Raw genomic sequence first — 19,655 nt, forward strand, 5'->3', positions numbered from 1 at the left:
GTAGGAAATTTAACCTGTGAAGTGAGATAATCTCTTGGTGGTGTGTCTCACTTGTGAATTAAAGAGCCTTCAAGAGAAGCTGTAAGCTTTCTCATTTAAAAGGCATCTTGTTTTCCTGAAGTCTTGATTGTGATTAAATTTGAGTTGGTAAGGGCACATTTTTACTGACATCCAGTTAAGAAACATAGCATAATCTTCACTACGTAGACATTACATTGAGCTGCTTGCCAGGCAATTGCTTTACATTTCATTCCAGTCATGCTGAAGTAAAGCCAGTCCTGGTATTCACACTGGGAAATATTTGCAAATGATACTATTTTGGTCGTATTTTTCCTTCACCCACTAAAATAAATGAAACTAGCAAACCTGCTTCACTTTCTCCTTACACAGCCTCTCCTTCCCTCTTGACGTCCCTGTGCATCTGCATATCCTTCCCTCCCCCCTGTCTAAAGGTACCACTACTCTTCAGGGCACACATTGGGAATATATATTTTTTTCTTCATTACATTTAAAAGCTACTGCTTTAGCAAAAACAGCTTTTGAGCCACTGCAACATGAGAACAGCTGTAGCAGTGAGATGAGAAATGGTCCTAATATAGAGAGATTTTGGGGGCTGCGTTGCTGAGTTGGAAATGCCATCCATAGAATATCCCCCTAGTGCTAAAACGCATCGAAGTAGATTGGAATGACTTCTTGGATTCTTTATTATTTTTAATGACTTGTTGTGCTATATCCAAAGGAAGTTGGATAACACTGCTCACTCCTGAACTTAGCCTCAAATGCTCTTCTGTGCATTTTGTCCAGATCCGCATGCAGAAGAGGAGATGGAAGGAGAATGTATCTTTGTACTAGCAGGGGGAGTTGTCTGGCCAGCAAATAATGTTTTTCTGTTGTTGTTGTTCTCCCCCAGCTCGGGGATTGGATCACATTGCTGAGAACATTCTGTCATACCTGGATGCCAAATCTTTGTGTGCTGCTGAGCTGGTGTGCAAGGAGTGGTACCGGGTGACGTCAGATGGGATGCTGTGGAAGAAGCTTATTGAGAGAATGGTCAGGACAGACTCCCTGTGGAGGGGTTTGTCAGAGAGGAGAGGATGGTAAGGAAACTGAATCTTCACCTCTTTTGCCCCCATTCAGGACAGCAGGGGTTGTGTGTTTCAAACCATATTTGAAGAGGATTATTCAGCACTGAAACATCATGTTGCTTCCAAACCTGACAGTTACTTACATGGGAAATCAGCCATTGGGGAGTTAGTTGCCACATTTGGCGATGTGGCAGCGTGGGGGATTTTTTCCTCAACTTCCTCTTCTGATCATGCTCTTACCCCACTGTGACAAGTGAGATATACAGACTGAGATTTTTACACCCAGCTGTCTTTCAGTTCAAATTAAGAAGCTGTGTGTGCCTCAGGGGAACCCTAAACCGGTCAGCAGTTCAGAGCAGAAGAGCTTTTTCAGGAGTGGCAGTGGGGGAGCATGTGCTATGAATTAGTTCTTTCCTGATAGGTCTGTTTGTTTTCCTCAGCAGATTTTCACTATTAGATATCTGTTTAATTTTCAAACTGGAAGCTGAGAGTAGGTACCATGGAGAATAGGGGACTTTAGAAATGCAGATAGATTAGTTAATAATCATCTGGAATAGCCTTACTACAATGTAGGTCTCACTCAAGTTTGAAGCTGCTCTGCTAACATTTCATTAGAACTTTCTCTCTCAGGGGTACACCCTTTAATACATAATTTTCTTTTCCAAGGGTGTCCCTAGGATGTTGGCAGAAGGGAAACTGGGTATGAATATTTCATAAACAAGATAAAAGTGACAGCTCAGGCATTTTGGTTGCTATTAAAAAGAAAAAGATACAGAGTTGCAAACAAAGACGCCTGGTTTATGGTTAATTTTGTTATACTGTTTGTCTCAGGAAGTAAAAGCAAGTAAATCAGGTTTATGAGACATTCTTTAAAAATAAATACTACTTTGATCTGCTTCCGATAGTGCAGTGTTTCTAAAGAGTGTAAAATAAACACAAGTATGGCAGTGGTAACTTTTGCATTTCTTTTAGTGCCTTATTCTCACCAGGACTTCCATTTTTTCTCCCTACTGTTGAGGTCACAGTAAGTCCTAAGAGGAGCTTGAGAGGTCATTTTGTCCTTTTTGTTTTCCATAGGAAGAGACAGGTTTTTCTTAAGTCATCCCAAATCTTCATCTTAATTTGTTCTTAAAATCCTCTACTGATGGAGATTCCCCAGGCAATGCCTGGGAAAAGAAATTCAATGGTTTTACTTTTTTACTCTTTCTAACTTCAGTGTTTGAGAGGTTTTCCTGATATCTAGGCTGTCTTCCTAGCTACAGTTTGACTTGTTACATTTAACCTGCAAATTAAACAGGACAGTTTCTCATTCTTCTTTTTGCAGTAATCTTTTTCATGTTGGAAGATGGCCATATTTCCTATGTTTTAGCTGCCCTAGCCAACCATAATGATGTGTTGTCTTGTCCTCTTATTATTTTCAGTTTTCTCTCTTTAGACCCTTCCCAATTACTCTACTCCATTCTTGGGAGTATGGTGTAATCAGCTGGGTGTCTTCTGCTGAGGCATCACTGGGGTTTGCTCCCTCCACACACTAGAAATAACATTAGCACCAAATACTGGTCATACAGACACATGACATTTCTAAAAGACAGGTGCAAAATTTTGCTTTTCATCTCAAGGACAGTCACCCTGTTACTGTACCTCTTCTTCAGGTTTGTGCTATGTGCTGGAGGTTACTTTGATACAAGAGCAAGTTGTGCCCAAGTCTTTCAGATTGTCCTCTGATTATCTCTGTGATGAACAGATAGTACTGTGTGGTTAGGAGGTGCAGACAGGAAATACCCCGTGCAATTGCATCTCTGCCATATAGAACTTCATAGCTTGTAATCAGTGCTATCTATGTGCATGGCACAAGGATATTACTAACTGGACAGTTCAGAATGATGGCTGGTGTTATTTGCTTACAGCTCCTCAATTTGCACATGAGCTGCCTGATTTCAGCATTTGCAGCTCATGATTTACAACTGAACCCACCCCACCCGTTCTGCAGCATGGCAGCCTTCGCTGGCAGATTGTCAGGGAGCAGTAAGGGTTACACAGATTTAGAGAAATATAAAACAGAAAGCCAAAATCTGGGCATGCTTGTGTCCATCTGATTGAATTGGCTGGTCATCAAAACCTGCAAACAATAGTTCCTTTTATCCCAGAGCCACAGCACAACAACTACTGGGATGCCATGGAAATTCCAAGCAATCCTTCAGCTGAACAGTAAACAACTGACTATACATGCAGCAGGGCACAACTTACAGGTAGCAACCAGACTTTGTGTTACATTAGCTAGTAAAGTTAGAAAGAATAAAAATGTTTTTAGGCACATAGGCTTGTACACAGGTTTTTCTAGACCTGCCCCAAGTCTTCCAGGATGTCTCTGAGGTATTCTGTGCATCTTGAAAGAAGTTTTTGTCTTCCTTGGCCAGTAATACTAATTTTCATGAATGCACTTCCAGGCTGGATCGCAGTAAATAGGCATCTGTCTAGTTAGTAGCTTGTCTGCATCCATGTGTGCCATCTTCATGTGTTTGGTCCCATATGCATGTCTGTTGAAGAAACAGGTAATTCCACTGTCTAAACATGAAAGCACCTTTCTCTCGAGTTGTACTTCGAATTCTTGATTTAAGGAAGTATCAAAAGTTATTTTCCTGAGCATTTGTCATTTTGCTTGTCCAGTCCTGTAGTTTGGTATTGCCTTACAACCCAAAGATTTTGGTTCATTGTTTTGATCTCTCTAGTTCAAGTGTATCAGGGCGGCTAATGTACACTCTCTGAAATGAGTTTTGAGGTGTACTGCATGGAAAGGATGGGAAATGCACAAGGAAGTATTGAACAATTAATTATGCTGTAATGGAGCAAGGGAGAGAGAAGTGGAGAGCTGGCCCAGTGTAAACTCTCTGCCTCGGATGCCAGGATTGCACTCGGAGGCATTTGTGCCTCTCTCCATTTTTTGAGGCATGTTGCCAGACAGAGCAGCAGTTAGTACGCCCATGGTGGGGTTTACTAGCTTCCACACCGTGTTTGGTGGCTTCTTAACTTCAGGATGAGGAATTAAAGTTTTTTACGCAGCAGGCAGTGATTGCCGTTTACAGATTTTTTTGGTAACAAAACTCTAGCTTGGGATATGAGTATTCCAAATCAGTGTTGAGATGAGGGAGGCACCACAGATGAGGTGTTGCTTACCAACACAGAGTAGTAGCAGTAAAATGTCCATGTACCCAAACTGATACTGTTCCTGCTAATATAGATAAAAGCTAGCCTTGAATGCATAGTGAATTTGAGGGTTCCTTGACTTCTTTCGTTTTAAAATAAAGCTTTGCATGCTTTATTTTAAAAGTGACCTCTGATAATGTTTGTGAGTATTGCAAGCATGAACTGCTGTCAACCCTTACTGAGCTGAATGGGCCCATGTCCATTCTCCAAAAGAGAATTTATTTCCCTTCCCCGAGATACTAGACACAGATTTTTCTTGGGCATTCCAGTGTTAAAATGCAGGACTGACATGTTGCAGGGCAAACAAACAAGGAACCATCCCATCTTAGTAAATTAAGTTTGACTGTGAATCTGTCAGCAGTGGTTATCCATTTGTAAAATGCCAGGAGGACCTTTCTCCAAAATGCTGAAAGATGATTTGTGTTCAATGGAAACATTCTTTGTCTTCCAGGGGGCAATATCTATTTAAAAATAAACCTCCTGATGGAACTGCACCACCCAACTCCTTCTACAGAGCACTTTACCCCAAAATTATACAAGACATAGAGGTAAGAAACAGCTGCCAGATATGGTGGTGTTTCACTGTTGGTTTTTTAGTTTTGTTTTTTTTTCAAATGTTCCTGATGTATTCATGATGCTGAAATTATGGGTATATTCCGTTGCAGTGTAATATTTCATTAAATCTGACATGTCTGTATTTGTCTGGAGTTTGTAGATCTGGGATAGTTATAAAAGATCCTTCTGCTCCTTTAGGCAGAGGATGAGTTGGATTGTTCAGTGAGCTGTTTGTAGGTGGAGTCTCCACACCTTGCATATCAGATATCACAGTAGCATATCTTGGTTTTCTCTGTTCCATGGTACTTAGCTCGTCTTGGTGCAATGAAACCTAATAGGCTGTTACAGGAAGATATCAAGAACTCAGGCAGGGAGAAAGTGCATTTCTGAAGTCTGCAATCCTAAGACTCAGGAAAACAGGAAGCAGCTGAGCATGTTTGCCTTGCATTTAGTGTGAACAAAATGGCATGTTCTGGTTGTTTCCTAAGGGCAGAAGCAGTGCTCGGGCACTGTTGTGACAAGTTTGTAAACGCATTTAGAGCTCAACTGAGACTTTCTCTTCAGTTATTCAGCTGTTGAGTCACAAGGGGCTAAAGGTTAGAGATAGAAAAAGGCTTTTAGTTACTTATTCCTCACCATTCCCAACAACACAGACCAGTTTAGCCACAATATGTTTTCCAAGCATTTGTCTGTTCAATTGGTTTTTTATTATATGTATTCTACAAAGCAGTTATGTCATTGTATGGGCCTGATTGCAGGAAAAAGCATAAAGAAAAGCGTCTGCTGCCTTCTCAGCCAAACAAAAAAAGGGGAGATAGTTCTGTGCTTTTCTTTTCCCCCTGCATCTCATTTGTCTCCTGTCTCTCCTCAAGACAATAGAGTCGAACTGGCGGTGTGGAAGGCACAGTTTACAGAGGATCCACTGCCGAAGTGAGACAAGCAAAGGGGTTTATTGTTTACAGTATGATGATCAGAAGATAGTAAGCGGCCTACGAGACAATACTATTAAGGTGAGAATGCTCCATCATGGCCTACTAATGGCTTGGAGTGCCTATGCCATAAATAATAGTGTCCTAATTTTAGTGACACCTACCCAGTCTCTTGTTAGTAACCCAGCCTTCTCCTTCCCCTTCCCCCATCTCCCACCTGCACAGCAGCTACTCTTTTATCTGGCTAGAGAGACCCTGTTTTCAGACAGACAGGCTTCACCAGCAGAGTTTCTGTCCAGCAGTAATTACAGGCTATGTAATTACTGGGCCCTGTATCCTAGTGAGAAAGGTAAAACCAATATTCGTAGTAAAGCCAGTAATATCAAAGATGTCAACGTATTGCACCAAAGAGCCTGTAGAAGACTCTGCAGATGCCACTAAAGATGTCCTAAGTGCACTATGGAAGATGTGCTGTAGTAAAAAACAGTCTAGTCAAACCACTAAGTGCTGAAAGATGAAAACCTTACTGAACTGTCCAGTTTTGAATGTTTGCTGTCTTAGATCTGGGATAAGAATACATTGGAATGCAAGCGAATTCTCACCGGACACACAGGTTCTGTCCTGTGCCTCCAGTATGATGAACGAGTGATCATTACTGGATCTTCAGACTCAACAGTCAGGTGTGTGCTCATGATTTGGACCTTTCTGTTTGCCTCTTAAGATTTTAGCTTTGCAAGCTGCTGAAGTGATTTCTTCTTAAATGTGTGCTGTTCAAGCAGTTCCCTGAAGTAGTTCAGCATATTTGTCCAGCATTGTGCTGTCCTTATCAGATGTCCATGAAACTCGCTGTCAGGGAGAAAAGAGAATCTAAGCCAAGGCCATTCAAGGTCAAGACGACTTAGGAAGGCCATCTGGCATTTCACCAAGGTTTTGCGTGTTTTGACACTCCCTGAGAATGTTATAAATTCTCTTTGAGAATAACTTTTTAAGATTTGAAGTTTTCAAAGCAAGTTTGGAGGTTTAGTTGCCCATTGTAATTTAATTTTAACAAAATATGTATGACTTTAAATTAAATTTCAGCATGATGTTTCTTTTCATTAAATCTTTCTAACCTTGCTTTCCTTCAAGTCTCCAGTAAAAGGCTGGACACCTCAAGGTAGCACTTCTGGTGCATGTTGGGCATTTGTGAAGTCCACTAGTCATATTAGAGGATACCAGAGAGTGTAAGACCTGTAGTGTAAATAGAGGCACATATGAGTTAATGAATTGCAATATGAACTTGGATGTGAAGGGGCAGGTCTGACTTCTCCATGTTGTTATATACTCCCTTTTTGTCAAAGTACAAGCACTGCTCATGTAGTGAACTTAGACAGCAAAAAGCTGCCTTGGTGGCCTTTTCTGGAGCTATTAGCATGTATTCAGATGGCTGCAAGGTCCTCGGTGCTTGTGTAAACTACTGTTGTTAGACTAATAGTAGTATTATTAAGCTAATTAAATTGAATTCCTGACATGTGATGCATGCAGTCTTGCAGTTCTGCTAGGTTTTGGGGTTCTGTCATTCATAGGAATCCATTCATAGGAATCCATTCATAGGAATGTCGTTCATAGGCAACGCTGCCCGCCTGGAGGTGATGTGGGAACTGCACTGGGCTAAACAGATCGCAAACGGAGAGGCTGATTTCTGTAACAAGCACTGTCATTTTCCGTATCAGGCCAGGCAGGCCAAATTGCAGACTGGCTACTTGCCCAGGAATACTTTGTCTCCCACTGTATCTATAAATGTTTGTGCAGACCCCAGAGGCACATAGGATGCATCACTTTTATCCCTGGGTCTCCTCAGGAAGAGAGGCTTCATCCAATAGACAGTACAGATGGGCTCTTAATGCTTCTGAGATCTCAGGGATGCACTTGTCCAAAGAAGTCAGTGGGTCTCCAGCTCCTGTTCAGTTTGGCAACCCTGTCTGCAAACTGTTCATATGTTAATGGCTCAGGTCTTTAGAATTTTCTCCTTTGCATTTTCTAATTGGAATGTGGTTTTCTTTCTCATTTAGAGTTTATAAGTTGATGCATGTTAGTTTTCTTAAGTTACAAAATAAGACATTAAAAGTCTTTCTCACATCTTGCCTTATTGGCAGCGGGAAGTTTTAACTTCTGCAAGATCTGATGTGCCTGATGATACAGCCATTTTCTGCTTTCATATAGTGTATCTGGGATATAGGTGTGATAGTGCCAAAAGAAATCTCTTCATGGAGGGTAAAAGAAGTTTGCCAATGGAATAGCCCAAAATAAATATTTTTAAGGCTTAAAATTTTCATTCCAAGTACTAAAAGTTCTATTTGAAGCTTTTGTCTAACTTGCATCTTAAATTATCTTTCAGTTGAAACAGTTGGTTCCAATAACATTAAATTGACATAAATGCTATGTCTTAATTTGGGTATTCAGCGCATTCTTGGAATGTAGCTGTGTACCAGATGCACCACAGGGTATATGCAAATCATGATGCAACTTGTGACAATTACTTGTATTTGTTTGAAAAGAATTGTCTTGTCTTCTGCTTCTGTATAAATTACCACTTGAGCTGATAGTCCTGTGAGAGAGGTCAAAAATGAAGCCTGTCAGGGATCTTACTTCTTCACATTGGCTGGAAATGAAGTGTATAATAGGCTGGCCAGGAAACACCAGTCTTTAAGGCCATCAGTCTTCTACCTTTCCTCAGCATTAAATTCTCTTAATTAAATAATGTTTTTTTCCTGGGTGCATTATTCTTATGGTGTTAACTGCATTGCAGGCTTTTTGGCTGCTGGACTGTCTCAATGTACACATAATCAACAGGTTTATCTAATACATTTTTTAATTAACTATTTAATAGATGTAGATATAACTTGTGATGTTTGCTTCTCTAATATCGCTAGAGAGTCAATTACCTCTCCCTGTCCCTCTCTCACTCTGCAGAAAATTCACAGTGCAGGTTGTTAACTCTCTTCTCTCTGGTTTGAAATCTGAACCTGCAGAGTGTGGGACGTGAATGCAGGCGAGATGCTGAATACCCTGATCCACCACTGCGAGGCCGTGCTGCACCTCCGCTTCAACAACGGCATGATGGTGACGTGTTCCAAGGACCGCTCCATCGCCGTGTGGGACATGGCCTCCCCAACAGACATCACCCTGAGGAGGGTGCTCGTAGGGCACCGAGCTGCCGTCAACGTAGTGGACTTTGATGACAAGTACATTGTATCGGCATCAGGTGACAGAACTATAAAGGTGAGGTGTTTCAGAGGCTTTTTATTTGCTGCTCTGGGGTATTTATTAACAAAGAACAGTGACCAGACAGGGAAGATGGCCCCTGGCACTTCAGGAGCAGTGTTCTTCCTCCTGCTCATTTGCACTTGTCCCTCTTCAGTTGAGCTGGCACAACTCACTTACAGAACCTATGGCAAATCAGTTTCATGTACAGATGCAGTTAAAAAGAACATTTTTTCTGTGTTCTTTTTCAACTTGACCACTTCTCTAACCTGTTCAGTCATTTAAACAGTTGTTAGAGGGCAGCATGGGGACAAAAGTGAAAGTGAGTGGTTAGGAGACACTTAAGTGTTACTGCTGTGATCCCAGTCTGCAGCATTAAACCTCAGGATAATCTATATCATGTAAACAAAATCATAGCCCAAGAATGCTAAACCTGGAAGCTAATTTGATACCGTGTGGCAAAAATCTTCTGTGTACAGTGACCCAACCTGCTATCGGTTGCAGACTATAATCACAGGACATCAGAGGGGTGATTTTCCCAGTCTTAATGGTAGCATCTTCATTAAGAGCATTCTGGATGCATCTATTTATCATACAGACACCATCTATTGTTAGTCTCTTCATAATAATATTGTCTCTGTGTGGTTCCCTCCCCCCTTCCTGTCACAGGTATGGAACACTAGTACCTGCGAATTTGTGCGCACCTTAAATGGCCACAAACGAGGCATTGCATGTCTGCAGTACAGAGACAGGCTAGTAGTGAGCGGCTCTTCCGATAATACCATCAGGTGAGAGACAAACTCCCCATCGCAGGGTTCTGTGCAAGCACGCTGTCTCTGGTGCCCTGGGACATGCTGAGGTTAGGCAACTGAAGTGCTCTGTACCCTTGTCAACTTTGAAATATGCTTTCTTTAGTATAGAACATTGGGAACTACTGGAAAGAGATATTAGAAGCCTGTTTTACTGTGTTGTCTTTCATCCTCTACATCTCAAGAGTCCCATACTAATCAACAAGTTGAATTTCCTCTGACAGTTCTGGTGTATGAAGGAGCTGGCAAGTACCACTTCCTACGATGTCCTCTTGTGATATTTTAATTGGGCTATGTGTCTAGTTAAAGGGGTCAAATTTGCAGTAAGAGGCATTTAATCCTCTGCAGAAATCCTCCTGGGCTCTCGCCAAACTCTTCTTGTGGTACTTGGCACCTGGTTAAGTTTGGAACAGCTGGTTTAGAGCATGAAGTTCAGTTTGCTGCCTTTTGCACTTCTCCAGCTGCCCTGGTTGCAGTCTGAGATTTAACTCTTTCTGGTATCACAAGCCAGAATTTCTCCCTACATCCTGCAGCTGCTGGCAGAGGAATGTCCCACTAATTTCAGGATGTATGGAACAAGCTTGAATATTAGTTTATGTGATACAGAAAAATGGCTCTGTCATGGAAATGGGAATAACAGCAACCTCCTTTTCCCTTTGTCATTTTTTAAAATAATTGTCTGCCTTTTGATGAAACCTGAAAGCTGGACAGTGTAAGCAGGAACCCTTCACATGTCAGTAATAATTTTTTGTCAGTGAGAATTATCTGTGCTATTGTTTGCCTGTGGACTTGGTTTGCAACATGCTGCCTCTCCCTGCTCTGCATTCTGTAGAAAAACAGTGGTCCTTTGGTTGACATGACCAGGTCACTGTTCCAAATTTTAGTACAGGGCTGTCTGAGAGCATGACCAGGAGAGCTAAAACTTCCGTCTCTTAATCAAGTGAAGAAGTATTTCAGGCATTGTGTAAGAGCAGCACCACTGCTGAGAACTGCACTTCAAATAGAAAAAATAAGCCTCTGCTGTTGTACTGTGAAACTTGGCCAACTTGGCCAAAGAAGTAGAGCAAGAAATAGTTAAATACTACAGCAGTTAGGGAAGGATCTAAAAATGCAATGCTAATAAAAATAAATGTTAAGATAGTGATAATGCTAAACAGGAATACAGTTACTTTTATGCTTGCATTGGACAAAATCCGTACTTAACAGATAAACTGTGCTAGAATTTCAGGAATGTTAACAGTGAATCTTAATGGAAGTCAAGTTTAGCAGCAGTGTGAGCAAGGCAAAAGACTTACCCAATGCTAAAAGACAGTTTTCTCCCAGCCATTAGCAGAGGGCACAAGTCAGTGGAAGGACGATTATGAAAAAGATTCCTAAGTCATCTTTGTGGATGGCTTGCTGCTTTGTAGGTTTGATTTTAATCCAGTACCAGATATTGTATGCTGGACTTCAGTACAGCATAAGAACAGAACAGTACAGATTCAGTACAGAACTTAAAAGCCCATTATTCCTCAGTTGCAGGGAAACGTTTTTCGAGAAGATGACTTTGTGATTTCTAGTTTTGCAACTGCAAACGTAAAGGACATATGAAGTACCTGAGACATAGAAAAATTATTTAGGTTTTGATTTAAGCCAGAAATTCTACCTGTATAAGAGGACACAGCTACATAGACATTACTATCATTGTGCTAATTTCCATCTAGCAGAAACTGGTCCATCAAGTTTAATCCAACAGCTACATAGACATTACTATCATTGTGCTAATTTCCATCTAGCAGAAACTGGTCCATCAAGTTTAATCCAATCACTTCAGTATCTTGGCTTCTAGGGCCAAAGTTCCCAATTGCTACAGACAAAAGGTGTAGAAAAAAAAGGAACCAGAGAATTTAGGGCAAGAAAATAAATTTAGATAATATCATCTTGGGTTAAGTTTTTAATGAGTGGTTGGTCTTCATGTGTCTATTTCTAGGGTGTGTACACATAAGGATCTGATGCCAATCTGTTTAGACAACAGCATTCTCTCTAAGAGGTGGGGATTCAGACTCACCTGCCTTCTGTACATCTCCCGCTCAGCTTTCAAGTGAATTAAAGGCTGAGATAATTGCAGACCTCCCTCTATTTCCAGAAGTTCTCCCAAAGTTATAGGGAAGAGCAGTGGTAATGTTTTTGACTGCGTACAAAATTGTAGTGATTTTTTTTTTTTTAGTTAGTTCTCAAACCTTAAGTTTAGCTCTTTTACTGTTTGTTTCTTTGATTGTTTAAAGAAGTAGAAGTTAGAGAAACTTATCAATTCTGAGAAGGATCTTTGGCACCAACTCTGCTAAGAGACCCTACTCTTAATAGCAGTTATCCCCTTTGTACATGAAAGCTCATTTGCCATGTGACAAGGGACATGATCACCTCTTGTAATCCCGTCCAGGTAAAACCTCAGACTGAGACCTGAAAATATAGGCCTGAGTTAGTGTGATGCAGCCTCCCAGAGCTGCTGGCAATTTCAGGATCAATGGCAAGGAATGGAAACACATGGCACAAAAGTTCCTGGCGCAAGATTGCTCTTCAGACCTTTCTGCACCAGTTAATGTCTGGCATTGTCCGTCCTGTTTACAGTCCTTGAGAGATGTAATGCTCTCTACCAGCCAGAGTGCCTTTGGCTGACCTTTGTCATGGAGTTGCTTGCTCTGACCTTGACTGGTGTGCTGTAATCAAGTGAAAACTGTTAGGCCCTTCACAGATTCCTGAAAGATCAACTTCACAGATTGAAGAATCACTGTGAAGATAACTGGGAGATATCCTGTGTTACTAGAGCTGTAGATATTAGACACAACTGGTTTGTGACTCATCTCCTGTGTGTTACTGTAACATCATAGGGTCATGTGGAAAATCATGTGTCCATTTAACTGTGGGAAAAGGAGTGATGAGTGTGGTTTGTTTCTTTGTTGTTCCATCATAATCTTTATTTCCAAGTTTCCATTAACTACAAGCAAAGACCAAATGTTGCACTGCAATGCTAAGGTAATAAAAAATTCTTAATGCTTCTTTATACTCTCTTCCAGGCTGTGGGATATTGAGTGTGGGGCATGTTTACGAGTACTGGAAGGCCATGAAGAGTTGGTGAGATGCATACGCTTTGATAACAAGAGGATAGTCAGTGGGGCATATGATGGGTGAGGTTATCAGTGCAGTCAATGCTTTGCATCTTCCTGTGTGTCTCAGTGTCTCCCATCCCACTTCGTGCATCTCCCATATAAATATCGGACTCTCTGTCTGTCATACTAAGAGGACCTTTTCATGGCCAGTAAATGAGGACCATGTTACACAGCATAACTTTCATTCTTCTTTTGAAATAAGTCCATGTGATTTGATGTGTGTGGTCCAGTTCTTGTGCTTGGTGAGAATATCTGACTGACTCAACCTGAAACTTCTTCCAGCTCAACCACTTTTAAGAACAATCTTTCCAATCTGTGGTTGTCTGCAGGACCATTTGCCATTACAGACTAGTTGTCTGCACTCCCATGTGTTTCTGTTTGTTATTACCACCTGCTTTTTGTGTGTTTTACTTTACTGACAGCATATTTTTGCCTCCCATTAAGTTCTATAAGCTTTACAAAGGGGAAATGCAAGAACTAGGTCTCAAGAGCAGAAGGATTGCTGTAATTTTCCTTACACTGATGTATTAGCTAAGTTGTACTAACAGTTATTTTTTTTCTGAGTGCTTGCTCTTTTCTCTTTAATGGAGCCATGGTGTTTGTCTATTTTTTTCACCACTAGGAAAATTAAAGTTTGGGATCTTGTGGCTGCTTTGGATCCCCGTGCTCCAGCAGGGACCCTCTGCTTGCGAACCCTTGTGGTAAGAGCTTTAGATAGATGTGTTGAAGAAAGTGTGCTTGTTCAGAGCTGTCTTGAGCTGTGAAAACTCAAGTCCGTTTAGCCCCAGTCTGCATGATCTTGAAATAATTTCTAGGGGTCTGGCTTTTTTGGGTGTCCAACTTCTTCTAATTTTGCAAGCTATTAATTGCAAGCATTAAAAGTTAGAATCTCTGAACTTTTCACTCCACTCTGGACTTTTCAACAATTTTATTCTCTGATTTGAATTTAATGACTGAATCAGTTTTTTAATTCATTCTTGGAATCCATATGCTAGTGGGTTTACATTAATCTGTGTGTACCTGATGATGTAGTAGTAAATTCTCTGAATTATTGGCATGAAATTTCTTGAAAATAGTGCGTTCCAAATTTGAGGAACAGGAACAAAAACACTCTTGGGATTCTTTTTAACTGCTTTTTGGGTGCTTAAAGAAAAAGCAAGACAGAAACAGACAGTGAAATCACCTTATGCTTAAACAGCAACTCTCTTTTCATGCTGTCCACTGGTTTCTAGTGCAGGTCAATGATGGTGTTAAAATGTCATTATGTGAGTGTTAACAACATTCACAGTCATGTTTAAAAATGGCTCTGCTTGGTCTTAGAATAATGTGGGAAAGTTGTGAGAAAAATGCCAGGACAGCCAAGGCCTTGAGGTGGTTCTAATGAGTGTTTTTCCACCACATTCAAACCCAAAAAAATGGCACTGTTGCTGAGGATAAAGCAAGATTTCAACCAGTACCAAAATCTCATAAAAAACCAGTACCAAAATCTCAGTACCAAAAATAAGTACTATGTGTTTTTATATGTTAGGTTGAAAGTGTTTGGGCAGTGTTTCAATAGGTATATGTTAGAACTTGTCCTGCTGTGGCTCATGACTGTAGCCTGTGCTCTAAAACAAGATCATATCAAGGCTGTCTGATTCTCTAAAAGTGTGGTTACTTCTCACCAGCTGAGCTGTGCTGGCTGACCTTCTGCATGCTCATCAACCACCTGAATTGCTCCTGTTGTAGATTTCACTGAAGTACTTTACATCACATTTGGTGCAGGCTGTGAGGTTACTGGACTCAGCTGACAGGCAGTAAGATCATTAAGTCATGCTACCTTTTTCCAATCATCTATTTGGACCATCAGCTATGGGATCAGAGTCCATGAGAGCTTTGGATGCCTGCAGGTGCTATTGAAAAACCTTCTTGTTAGCCAAATAGAAGTGCAAATTAGTTTCATGGCTGAAATACAGAAAAGCCCTTTGTCATTGGTCACCCAGTTCCAAGCTATGGAACAACTCTGCCCATGAGCTCATATCCTGAGAGTCTAAGACTTAAGACTTGGTATTAGTAGTGTTTCTGCTCCAGCCTGAGACAAATGTGTGCCTGGTAACCTGTAGCCTTAATTTAACTGGTGTGATTTCCTCTGCATTTTCCAGCAGTGGACAGCCAAAGTGCCCCAGCTAATTATATTATAAATCAGAAGCGGTGGGATGGAAACACTGTAGGAATCTCAACACATGGATACTCATAAATCCCTGTTTGATAGCAATGGAGGGGGCCAAAAGCAGGGTGGGGAGCAGAGGAAGCTGTTGCTGTGCTTTTAGGACTTTTATGACAACAGGGTGTCCTTATACCTGCTTACCCATGCTTTGGTGTTTTTTTCCTCTTCCCTCATCCTCCAAAATTAAACCTGGCTGCACAATGAACATCATGAGTCTCCTGCTGCTTGTGTTCAATTTTCAAACAGTAGGAGGAAAGTGCACAGATAACAAATGTTCATTGCATGCCAGGTCCCTTCCAGTTTTGTCTTCCATTAGCTGGAACAGTGGCCACATGAATTTGACAGAAGCTTTCCATGATCAGAATAAGCTCACGGTTCAGCTTTCCTCATGACATAAACAGTCCAGGTAGGGCAGCCTTACTTAGACCACAGTGCCAGGGATCAAAAAGAGAGTTTTGAAAAGAACTTTTGAAAGTACCTCTCTGTCTCTCTGTCTCTCTCACTGTCTCTCTCTCTCTCTCTCTCTCTCCCCTCCCCACCATCTCTGTGAATAATCCATCAGTGGATCTGACTGTTGTAATGATACTTTTTGGAAGAACTTCTTTACTGCCATAACACAAAATCTGGAAAAACACTTCCCTTAAGAATGGGTGGGAAGACAGAAACTCATAAGGTGTTTATAAAACAAACTCAAGTTTCAGTTAGAAGATCAAAAAGGTTCCATTGATTATAAATTCTAAAACTTTATCTTAGAATCTGGCTTACATTTGCATTTATTTTTAGATAATTTTGATTTAAAGATGCAGAAATTCACTTTAAAGCATCTGTTGTTCTTTTTAAACTGAGCTGTATTTTTGTAGTCTTGTGCTAGAAGACAAAGACTTCCCCTTTAGTAACTAGCAATTCTCTTTTGCCTAAATGTTTGAGAAACCTGTAGTTTCAGTATTAAAGTATTTTAAGACATGTTTTCTTCCTGACCCTCAGAAGCCCCTTACAATGTGTGAGCACTAAAGAGAAATGTGTGTTCATGGAAGAGACAGGGCTCACCATCACTGCACAGTTTCTGTTCCCTGATGACCAAGGAAGAGGCCACTGCTCTTGGAGTGTCATGAGCACCAAGAGAAAATAGGCAACACGTAAGGGAAAGCAGAGTGGATTTGCTCTGTGATATCCAGGATCTTGCAATTACCTCCTGTTAATTATGGTCTGAACTCTTGCCAAATCGTCATGCCATTTCCACTCAGCCTCAGAACAGAATGCAAACTGCCTATAAAAAATGCCCTTTCTAGATCATATTTTTAGAACTGCTTAGGAGGAATTACTGCTGTGTCTCTGGACTTTACAACAGGCTCCTTAGTGTCCTCCAGTGTTAAGCTGTTCCCTCTTCAGCAGTGACAATGATGCCAAGTCTTGAATGCAAAATTCTCATCTCTTACCCTCTAACCTATACTGTACCTGGGAATGCTGTAATTTCAGGAAGGAGTTTTGTCCTGGAATAGGAAAGGCAGTGCACCTGTCAGCCTCACCAGATGGAATTACATGGGGAGGGAGTTTGGTTTGTTCTGCACAGTGTGTGTCTAATATTGGGATTTAAGGAGTAGTGGGACAACTGTAACATAAACTTTCTGCAAGTCAAGTACTCAGATATGGCAAACCCTTTTCTTTGAGAGAGGGTTTAATTTATGCTCTGTGATGGTGATGCACAGTGTGTCACATGGGGTTTACTGACAAATTAATATAACACTAAAATCAAGCCCAAGTTTATCTTCCCCACTCCATCCCAGGTGCCAGCTAGTTTGCAAAGTAACATGATCTGTCTCTCACTGGCATTTCAGGAGCATTCTGGAAGAGTCTTTCGACTTCAGTTTGATGAGTTCCAGATTGTCAGCAGCTCACATGATGACACCATCCTCATCTGGGATTTTCTGAATGACCCAGCTGCCCAGGCAGAATCCACTCGTTCCCCATCCAGAACATACACCTACATCTCCAGATAAATAACACTACACTGTACCTCACACTCACACAGGTAAAAAAAAAAAATCTTTAAAAATAAGGTGAGGCTCAGAGGTGACACTGGATGTAGTGTGAGCCTGCTGTTTGAATAACTGGCTAGGTCTATCAGTTTTTGTCATCTTGGTTATACAGTAATTACAGTGTCCTGTAAAAGGACAGGAATGATTCTGGTACCTTAGAATAGGGACATTATTTTTGTATTTGTGACATGTGGTGCCTATGACTTCCCCTGAAGAACTTCTCCTCCTCTGTCCATCATCATCAATAATTAAATCAGTTATACTGCTGTCCAGAAGGAAGAAGGGTTTCTGCAGAGCGAGTAGAGCAGCTGCTGCCTAACAAGAGGATGCAGATGGCCTGACCCTGGGCAGTTGTCACCAGGCAGGAGGGTTTTGCCAAGAACCTCCCTCTGAAGGGATGACCATTCTCCTCACTCTGCAGCAAGCTGATTGAAGATTACAGTTTGGCTAGGGGAGGAGACACTGAGGCACAAGCACAAGCCGAGGCAAATTAAATCGAGATGCATCAATGTGCAAAATAATTTCTGGATAGGACCTAGCCCTTGTTCTCTCTGGCATAGCATGGATGTTAAATTATTCATATCAGAGCCTGGTTGATTTGCTCATCACCTTTTGTCTTGGCCAGCACAGTGTGGGGAGTACAAAATGTTTCATATGTTTGGGTCAGCTGTAGAGTGAATTTGATGCATATGAGTGAAGTGGCATAACATGATTGCCTGTGTGGGTGGGTACATGCACAATTACTGTTAATAGCAGTAAGCATAAGAGAGAAGAATGCAGAAGAGCTGACAGGCTCCTGCAAAGGGGTGTCCACAGTGACATTTCCTCATGAAAGTGCTCTGTTGAGGGGGAATATCCTGTATCCTGTTTGGTAACGGAACAGTGATGCTCTAGACCTGTCAGATCTTGATTTTCTCAAACACTCTGGTCAATCAGATGTTATTTTAAATCATTAAAAGGCTTAGTATGAATGGGATTTGTTTGGTTTGTTCTGTTTTTTGTTCCCAGGACTCATTTAAGCTGCAGTATTTAAATGCCAGGACAAAAGAACTATCCACGTAACCAATACTTGCTGAAGAGAGAGGCTCTCAGACTTGTTTCTGGAACAAAGTTGGCATGCGGTTGATCTCAGACAGGGTCTACTCAGCGCGGCTGACTGCTAAAGTGCTGCTATATCAGAAGATGACTTTATCTTTCATGAACAGTTAACATTTTTAAACCTTTCCATCCCTTTCTTCCCTCATTCCCTCTTCGTGTTCACTCTTCCCTTTACCCTATTTGATTCCTTTCCAAGCCCAGTCACCAATGTCCTATGAATATATTTAATATGTTGCCAGAATGTGTTGCTTTGCTGTTAAGCAGAAGACTTACAGCCACAGTGCATCTTGCTGAGAGGCACTTCAGGGTGGGTGGGTGGGTGGGGAGGCTGCTACTCTCAGGCTGAAATCAAAATCCATTGCTAGGCCTTTGAAAAAGCATTCAGCTCTGAAGAGCAGCAGAAACACTTATAACAGCCCGACCATCATCCCCCCAACCCCAGCTTCCCTGCGGCTTTTGGCTGTTCTGACTGCAGACTTATTTTTTGTGGAGAGAGGACCCTTGAAATTTGACTATTATGAGCCAAATCCATCTCTTTCCTCTCCTGCCTGCTATGCTAACCCTTTGGAAGCTGGATGTGTATTGTAGTCTCCCCTTAACATCAGCTTTGCTGGGGAATGCTAGTCAATGAGAAGTTAAACTCTCTCCTGCCAAAGTCCCAAGCATGATGGACTGGGACTGAGATCCTGTCCACTCCCACCCCAGGTGAACTGTTGGCCCAGGACAGTATTTCACTAGCAAAGGGATTGTCTGTACCATCTTCCTACTGCTGTTCTCCCTGAAGACAGAATGTTTCTGATGGCTTATGAATCATTCTGTAAACTGGAGAAAGTTTGAGGCTGGGCTGAGAAGGAAATCTGGACATTGCTCCTATCTTTCCATTCCTTCTCCCTCAGAGAGGCTGTAGATGGGTACTGGAAGAGGGAGCTGTTAAAAATTTCATGGAGCTCTCAAGAGCCACCCTAGAGTGGACACACTACACAAACATTCTGGCCATGACTATAAGACTTTGCCTCACTTGAATGACCAAATGCACACCCTGGAGATGGTGGTTGAGTAAAGAGTTGGCCATGAGGACAATCATTGCATTTAGCAATGACTTTAGGCCAGTTCTGCAGCATTTCTGGAAGTGGCTTTGCTAGAAGGGATTGAGGAGTTTTTTGGTCTGCTTCTATAACCTATGTACTGCATTGCAGTTTAGGGACACAGGCTGATTAGTCCTTTTGCTGATAGCTGAGATGGGCCTTTGCTTTCTGGCTGAGACTTCTGCAAATTGTCATTGTTTAGAAGACAAAAATAGCCCTGAAGAGTAGGTACATGAGAAACAATTGTGCATGTCTCTGA

General features: G+C 41.5%; 1 protein-coding gene across 4 annotated transcripts in view; it reads left to right on the forward strand.

Moving 5' to 3' along the window:
- BTRC (beta-transducin repeat containing E3 ubiquitin protein ligase) overlaps nt 1-18,552 on the forward strand; it is a 114,063-nt gene extending 95,511 nt beyond the window's left edge. For all 4 annotated transcript variants that reach the window (XM_053949556.1, XM_053949558.1, XM_053949557.1 and 1 more), the window contains 10 exons: nt 911-1,097; nt 4,741-4,837; nt 5,717-5,854; nt 6,335-6,453; nt 8,785-9,034; nt 9,686-9,804; nt 12,879-12,989; nt 13,594-13,672; nt 17,013-17,206; nt 18,222-18,552. In XM_053949556.1, coding sequence (XP_053805531.1) covers nt 911-1,097; nt 4,741-4,837; nt 5,717-5,854; nt 6,335-6,453; nt 8,785-9,034; nt 9,686-9,804; nt 12,879-12,989; nt 13,594-13,672; nt 17,013-17,174 — 1,262 coding nt within the window. In that variant the 3' untranslated portion in view covers nt 17,175-17,206; nt 18,222-18,552. The remainder of the gene's footprint in view (nt 1-910; nt 1,098-4,740; nt 4,838-5,716; nt 5,855-6,334; nt 6,454-8,784; nt 9,035-9,685; nt 9,805-12,878; nt 12,990-13,593; nt 13,673-17,012; nt 17,207-18,221) is intronic.
- Nucleotides 18,553-19,655: the final 1,103 nt, after the last annotated feature.

Source organism: Vidua chalybeata, chromosome 8, assembly GCF_026979565.1.
Source record: "Vidua chalybeata isolate OUT-0048 chromosome 8, bVidCha1 merged haplotype, whole genome shotgun sequence".
Classification (NCBI taxonomy): domain Eukaryota; kingdom Metazoa; phylum Chordata; class Aves; order Passeriformes; family Viduidae; genus Vidua; species Vidua chalybeata.